The sequence below is a fragment of the Oryzias latipes genome, chromosome 2, assembly GCF_053564925.1.
Source record: "Oryzias latipes strain Hd-rR chromosome 2, Olatipes_Hd-rR_3.1".
Classification (NCBI taxonomy): domain Eukaryota; kingdom Metazoa; phylum Chordata; class Actinopteri; order Beloniformes; family Adrianichthyidae; genus Oryzias; species Oryzias latipes.
In genome coordinates this window covers 21,837,685-21,845,599 of record NC_136238.1, presented here as the reverse complement: position 1 = coordinate 21,845,599, position 7,915 = coordinate 21,837,685, and the positions used below count along the sequence as shown (strand labels likewise).

Genomic DNA, 7,915 nt, shown 5'->3' with positions numbered 1-7,915 from the left:
ATAAGGCAGTTAAAGGGTTAAGTGCAAAAACCCAGGTGACCTGCATGAGCCATGATGAGTGGAGGGTGAGCAGAAAGGGATTTCTCAGCCCAGTTCTGCTGCTCTGATTGCAAAGTGCAACAGTGAGGAAGACAGGATGACTTGAACAAAGATGAATCCTTGAATGAAGAAAAGCCGTTTGGAGACGGAACTTTTCTGGGAAACAACATTTTCATCCAACCCAAAGAAAAACTGGATCAAAGGGACAAATTGATCAGATAGTATTTCTTTGACAAGTGAAGCTGTTTGGAGGTTTGGAGTAAGAGATAATTACACCTTTAAATTGAAGGAAACAGTTTAAAGTGATAAGTTAATGGATTAGTCATTAATATATAACATTTTAAAGTTATTTTGATCTGAAAATGTTCCAAAAAAAGGGCTTATAGTAGCAGTGTCGGCTCGTACGCTAGATCCTGCAGTTGTTCCTCTGTTGTTGCTTTTTTTTCTTCCTTAAGTCAAATGTGATTTAAATTTTTATTTTATTTTATAAAGAACAGACGGCAGCTTTTATAAAGCTCCGGGGAGACAGTGATAATTTGTTCACTGGTGCCAAATTTTCGGCGGGTGTGGCTTCGAGGTAAAAACATGCATTTCTACATGTCTCTGTCACAGTAGAGTTATATATATTTTTGAGAGGACTTAACTCTGTTGTCTCTCCCTCCTTGTTTTGTGTCTTTTTCAGGACAATCCTGGAGAAAATGAAGCTGCAGGAAAAGGTTTCCCCACTCAAGCTAAAAAAAGTGGGACTACCGTAAAAAAATATTCAAAGTATGTTCATGTGTGGTGGAGAATATGACATGTTTGACACAAGTTCAATATGCATGTTATAAAAAAGTTTGTATCTTTTTCCTTCTAGCTATTATTTATGATTTCATGTGTTCAGGATTTCTGATCACTTTCTGATTAACTTCCAGTTTACATTACAACATGCTACTGCCCCTGTGAATAAGAAACAACTAAGAAGAACCTTATCTGATCGTTTTGTGTCTGAGTTTAAACTCACATTTCAACCAATACTAAGTAAGATGCTGAGCAAATACTCTGATACCAGCTCCCATAGTATCAGTACTAGTATAAATGACCACTGTGTCTATGATGCCTTACAAGCCCTCAGGAAAACACTCGTTGTTGTTGCTCCTTTGAAACGTAGGCTTGTTAGACAAAACCGAGTAGCATCGGGGTTTAATGCTGAAATAAGATCTCTTAAACAAGAAACCCGTAAGTTAGAAAATAAAATGCCACTGCTACAGTTCAGAGCAGTGTCTGAATACCTGGAAACATAGCCTCTTAAAATTATAAAAAGGCTTTTTGTAAAGCTGGAACCCAGTACTATTCAACCTTAATAGCAGAGAATGGAAATAATCCAACATTAATTTTTAGTACAACAGCTAGACTAACTTGCAGTCAGAGCTCAGTAGAAGCACATAATCCTGCTACTCTGAGCTCTGTTGAATTTTGTACATTTTTATAATAAAATCTCAAATGTTAGACATAAGTTGAATCTAGTTATTTCTATTATCAGCCCAGAGGAGGCTGAAGCAGTAGAAGTAAAGGCATCCATAGAAACCTCTGTAACATTAGACTGCTTTACTGCTGTGGATCAAGCGGAAATAACATCAGTTATTACGTCCTCAAAAACCTCAACTTGTCTCCTAGGCCCAATCCATATTAAACTTTTTAAAGAAACCTTCCCCCTAATTAATGAATCAATTTTAACTATAATAAAAAAGTCTCTGGAAACAGGTTATGTGCCACAGTCTTTTAAATATGCAGTTTTTAAACCTTTTCTGAGGAAAACCCCAGTTTGGATCCTAGCATCTTGGTCAACTATAGACCAACATCAAACCTGCCCTTTATTTCTAAAATCCTTGAAAGAGTTGTAGTTAAGCAGCTTTACTGCTACCTACAGGACAACAGCCACTTTGAAGACTTTCAGTCAGGGTTTTGACCTCACCACAGTACGGAAACTGCACTAGTTAGAGTCTCTAATGACTTGTTATTGGCCTCAGAAAAGGGACTACTTTCTATTCTGGTCCTTTTAGATCTCAGTGCAGCCTTTGACACTATCGACCACAGTATTTTACTCCAAAGGTTAGAGCATGACGTAGGGATCAGACGACCTAGAAAAAATTGAGGTCATTATACTTGGTCCTATAAACCGCAGAGATGCTCTGTCTAATCAGATAGTCTCCCTGGATGGCGTCAGTATAGACTCCAATTCCACAGTTTTATTTTCCAATTCCACGGTTTTATCACTTAAGGACTTATCATTTAAGGCTCACATATCATAGGCGTGTAAGACTGAATTTTTTTCACATGCAGAATATTGCTAAGATCAGAAATATACTATCTAAGAGTCATGCTGAAAAACTCATCCATGTACATATTACTTCCAGGGATGATCTGATCTCATTGTAACCACAGTTTCAAGGGGCCTCCAGATTCCGCCTGCACTATAATCTCTCCACAACTGTACTCAGAGACACAACAAGATTCCCCTCTACACCCCCCACCCCATTTTTTTTTAACTTAGCCCTGACCTGAAACCTAAGCTCAACCCTTCCCAGATGCTGGGGAACGTATAGGGCACTGCAGTTCTGCCCTCTACCTGGTTATTAGTTATTATGAGGCTTAAGCATGATTATATTTGGGTGGATATGATAATAACAAAATGCTCGAATACAACTTTTACTGAATTCAAATAAGAGTGTGGTAACTGACATGACCCGCTCCCTAGGGGATATTCCAGAGAGCATGTTATGCTAGCTCCAACGATAAGTTTGAGGCTAAGGAAGTGGATAACCTCAGCTTTCGGTTCCAAAAACAGAGGTATGTTTCAGGGTATGCTTAGTTCCCCTGGCAACTCATGCTCTGAACATAACCTGGTCTGGAGCAGGTTTAGTTGAAGGTTAGTTTGTTTTCAGAGAGGTGAAGCAGCATGGCATGTCCATTTGAAGATGATTTAGTGGATGAAGAAGCTCAGATAATATTTTTTCCACCATGAGAGGGTGATAAGACCACATATGGATGTTGGAAAGAGCAATTTTTTTACTTTGATCTAACTTAATTATTTACTTCAGTTAAGATTTTTTTTTGCTACGTTAGCTTAAAAATAACACATTATCAGACAGTTATTTTACTTTCATTCAAACGAATTCAATTAAGTAGGTGTAACCTTGGTGCTGCTGTTAGATCGGCACCGCAAGGGATTGTGGGATACCATTTCCTGTTGAAACTCATATCCTTTCAAAATGTGACCAATTTGTGGGTTAGACTTTGTTCTATTATCTTTGTGTTAAATTTTTTATAGTCTTTTTTAAAAAAAATTAACAGCGTTGTTCTCCTCACAGCCTTCAGGGAATCCCATAAATGCTAATGATTTTTTCGTTATTTATTTTCAATGTCATCCATCTTTTGGCATTGTGTTTTGAAGAAAGATATGTTTTCTGTCTTATTTTTTATTACGTTGAAGTTTTTAATTTTCAGTCTTTTATAACTTGTAAAAGCTCATTCCCCTTTCACATTATTTTAGATAAATTTATGGATGCAGATACAGACCCCATTTTTCCCTCATATGGAGAGACCGGACCTTTTGTGTGCAGGACAGGGAGTTCTGCTGAAAAACAGTAAATTTTGTCATGGACCAGATTTAAACCACCTGTGCTGAAGATTCGATCTGTGGGAACCGAGCTCTATTCACGTTCTCATGCCAGAAAGAAGCTGTCCTTTTGCTCCAAAGCCTTCTAAGAAGTATCTGCTGTCCAGAAAACTTACTATGGGCAGATGGGGAACTGTTTAGCAGATGCAACGGTGTGCTCCTCCGAATATGCTCCGGAGGAAGTGGGCGGCCCAGCTGTCGACGAATCCATGCGCCCGGGAGGAGGAGATCCAACCGCCATGATAAAAACTTTCTTTGCAGAACTTTTCCTTTGTTGTCATCTGTCTGCATGCTAAGTCACATGTAAGTCGTGTGCGTTGTAGACTTTGTAGTTTGAGAACCCAGATGTCTGTTTAATTTGTTTTAGAAACTCTGTATCTTTTCCGGTCGTATCCTGGTTTTACTCTCCTGACTTTTGAACACGCATAGGAAATCTGCAAAGCGAACAGATATTTTCCTACAGTATCTACTTCACCCCTGTGGATCTATGAGCCAGTTTAGCTCATGCTGGTTTGCGGCGCCTTCCATCCGTGAAACCCGAGTTCGACTCCGGGCTGCTCCCTGTTCCCTTCTCTACCTCTGCTGGTTCCAAGCCCAGTTTGAGAAGGTTGCGTCAGGAAGGGCATCCGGCGTAAAACATTGCCAAATTTACCATGCGACTTGTTCGCTGTGGCGACCCCTGATGGGAGAAGCCGAAAGTGGAAGAAGATCTACTTCAGCCCTGGAAGCAAAAGGATTTGCTTTGCTCTTGTATCTTGTGGGCATTTTCAAAAAAACAAACTCGGCTCTCCACTTCGCATATGCAATTAGCTATATCAGCTAATTTACTCTTTGTAGCACTTGCACTAACCCGTATTTCTTCCAATTTCTTGTCTTGCTTTCAGACTTTTCAAAAATAAGTGCTCAGAGCTGAGTCAGTTCTTTCTCCACATCGCTGGTCAGTCCCTCCTCTATTTTAGCTTCATGTCGCGGTGGTATTTTAATGTTAGCTGTGCTAGCATCAGCCGTCTCAGCAAATCTGCTCCCTGCTGCTATAGACTTCGGCGTGGCAGAGTGTTTAGTGATGTTCAGGCTTTTGGTGATGTGATAATTGCGTTACACAGTCAGGGAATCATGTTTCTTAGGTCTTGGTTTAATTTATGTCAGTAAAAACACACAGTGAGAAGCGCAGATCGCTCTAAGCAGCCATACTTGTCAAGTGCATCACGTGACTCAAATAGAAAACACAGTGTTGATTAAAAAGACAATTTATTAGAACCAAACAGGCTGCAAGAATTTTACAGACAGCTTTCAGTTTGAAGCCTTTTGACACTAAGATGCAGTTCTGCAAACAGCCTGCAAATGTGTTTCCCTTCTCCCTCCTGCTTCAATGCAGTTGGTGTTGTTGCCGCAACTGCATTCACGTAATTCTCTGCATCCAGAGGCTGTCATTGCTCACTAAGATCCATTTTGTTCATTCATGTCCTCTGGAGAAAACAGGCTTTATGCTCAGAAAGTTTCTACTAGTTTAATACATTCTAGAAAATGAGGAGATTCAACTGGATTTAGATAGAAATCCTTAAAAAACTGCAGCTCAAAATGCTCTCAGCATGAAAAAAACAGTTTTACCCACAAAAATCCAAGAAAAAGAAAGTTCAATCAGAAAACTGGAAAACAATAAAACCAAAACTCAGTCTTTCAAACTGCATGAGTCAATATTTTTGTCAAAAACAAAACAGAGATGATGGAAAAATGAATCAACTGAGAGACTTTTGTTCACAAACTGAGATCAGATGGGATTTCTGCTCCGAAAAACTGACTTCAAATGACTTGAATTCAAACCAGTGAGTCATGTGACCACAGCGTTTTTCTATATCTGTACTACCAACATTGTGGTGATCTGACCATGTGGAAGGTTTCTGAATAAAACTGTGTGTTTGTTTGTCAATGAGAGTTTCTGGAGAACAGAAATCAAGTTTAAAAATCTGGAACCAGAATCTTGTGATCCAGAGTTCTGGTTCTTTCCCTGTTCCAGAGACAGAACCAGGATCCAACGCCTGAATATCTGTTTTTCCCATAACCCAAACATAGATCTATCTAATCCAGAAAAATTCTGTCTGGTCAATGATTCCCTCAAGCCTTGTATTGGTCCATCACAAACTAACATCTACCGTAATTTCCAGACTATAAGGCGCTACTTTTTTCCTGCGCTCACAGCCCTGGGGCCTATTCAGTGACGCGGCTAATTTATGGATTTAATTGGCAGCCACCATGAACGTCCTTTCGGTCTCAGAGCATGGTTTGAATACTCTATCCAATTCCAAGCAACGAGCCATTTATTTTTCAACACACCTCTTAACAGCCAAACAGCATGGACTTGACTTCAGGTCTTAGACACTTCAGTCATGGTTCAACAAAAAGAAACACGCATGCCCGGCCGCATCCCAGAATCCTTTGGTGCCATTAGACCCAACATGCATGTGATCGCCACTACAATATGATGCAGCTTTCAAGTTAAAAGCAATCATTAAAAGCAGCGTAAAAAAAAAACACCATCACCAACGGGTTTGGAAAAGCCAGTCAGCTGCGCGACGGAGAGAACAGCGCATGCTCAGGAGGGAATTTACCTCAGAGTCACAGTGACACTAGTCCATCTATTAGCAGCTCCGTAATATACAAGATGATCTTTTAAACGTACTTTTATTATTGTTATGTTATGGTTATTATGAAGGGCCTGTTCGCTCATCATTTTATTTTTAATCTGTGTGGTCAGTGCTTTTTTCTGGCAGAACGAAGCCGGAAGTATGGTTAGGTGAAGGCTAACAGGTGCTAACAACATTTAGCCTGGATGAACATGACTCAATGCGGGAAAAGCTGCAATCTGCAGATTGGCTGAACGTAAATATGTGGGAATAACATCAGCCTTTATTTTGTCGGGACACGACTGGAAACACAAATTGACGTGATCGTTTTAACGGTATCTAATGACTGAGCGGAATTTTGCATTGAAAAGCTCACAGCCTCCGTGTGAGATGGAGAGATGTCCTCCTGCTGCTCGTTCACATAGAGCTGCGGGATAGATGGCAGTCTGAAGGCTCCCACACGTAACAACGCATCCGCCCCTCATCCACAAAACGTACAGTATTTAGTCCAATTGCTCTGCACATACACGATTCGCTCCGTCCACAGGCGCAATGGGGACGAAGCGCTACTCCCTGGAGCCGCCCTGGCCAGGGGTGTCGGAGAAGATAAAAGGGGACACAAAGAGCCCGCTTGGCGAGCGCAGAGGCGTCCGCGGAGCAACAGTGTTTGTTGTGGAAGGAAACTTCTGACGCACGCGCCGCGCTGAGGCGCGCGCTTTTCAGTCACCACTGCTTTATTTTACTGGTGTGTTTTTTTAACCAGCCTCATTACTACCATATTGCTGCCGCGACACAAGCGGAAGGAGAGCTGTTCTTCCGTTCGCCCCTCCATCCACTGTTGCTCCTTGCTCATTCTTTAAACACTGACAACGATGTGGCGAGCCGGGGGTTAGACCCGCTTTTAGCCCCTAATAACCTCCTCCTCATAACAGAGGGATGTAATGTTGATTATATGGTTACTGTTTGTAATTTTATGTATGATACCTAGATTGTCACTAATGAAAATGGGTGGGTGCGGCTTGTAATCGGGTGCGCTTTATAATCCCGAAATTACGGTATTCGTCAAATGTAGATCAAAAAAGAAAGTGATGAAAAAGAAAAGAATCTGTTTGTCTGCAGGTCTGTTTTTCTCCAGATCCTGGAACTTCTGAAAATCTGAATCAAACCCATGTTTCAGATAAACACTCCAAGTAGGAATAAGAAGAGGAAGTGCAATTCTCCATCAATCCACGGGGGGAGCTGCAGCACAATAACTGTAGACTTGATGCTAAAGAAAAGGCAGTGGTATGCTGCAGCTCTGATGTTATTTTACTATATACTTCCTCTGATTCCTCCACCACTCTGCTCTCCACCACCCAGAATCACAACATAGTCACAAAAACTCTGCAGACAGCAGGAGGAAGTAAGCCTTTAGAACCTGCAAAGAGAAAGTAGAGAGACAGAGATGAAGGAGTGTCTCCTGATCCTGGTCTGTCAGTCAGTGATGCAGCACAGCAGCAGAAAGAGCAGTAGGAGCTTCAGTCCTGTTCAGAGCAGCAGCTTCCTGTCATCTTCACCTGTTGGAGCTTCTGCTGCTCTGATTGGCTGACTGTTGTCC

General features: G+C 41.1%; 1 protein-coding gene and 1 long non-coding RNA gene across 3 annotated transcripts in view; one reads left to right on the top strand and one right to left on the bottom strand.

Moving 5' to 3' along the window:
• Positions 1-118: 118 nt before the first annotated feature.
• On the top strand, positions 119-3,921 carry LOC144988527 (uncharacterized). Its single transcript, XR_013652459.1, has 4 exons — positions 119-298; positions 532-616; positions 722-807; positions 3,572-3,921. It is a non-coding gene; the product is annotated as an uncharacterized LOC144988527 (long non-coding RNA).
• An 899-nt stretch (positions 3,922-4,820) lies between these two features.
• Positions 4,821-7,915, bottom strand: part of LOC144986601 (NACHT, LRR and PYD domains-containing protein 12-like) — a 45,241-nt gene continuing 42,146 nt past the window's right edge. For both annotated transcript variants that reach the window (XM_078934050.1, XM_078934058.1), the window contains exon 16: positions 4,821-7,735. In XM_078934050.1, coding sequence (XP_078790176.1) covers positions 7,729-7,735 — 7 coding nt within the window. In that variant the 3' untranslated portion in view covers positions 4,821-7,728. The remainder of the gene's footprint in view (positions 7,736-7,915) is intronic.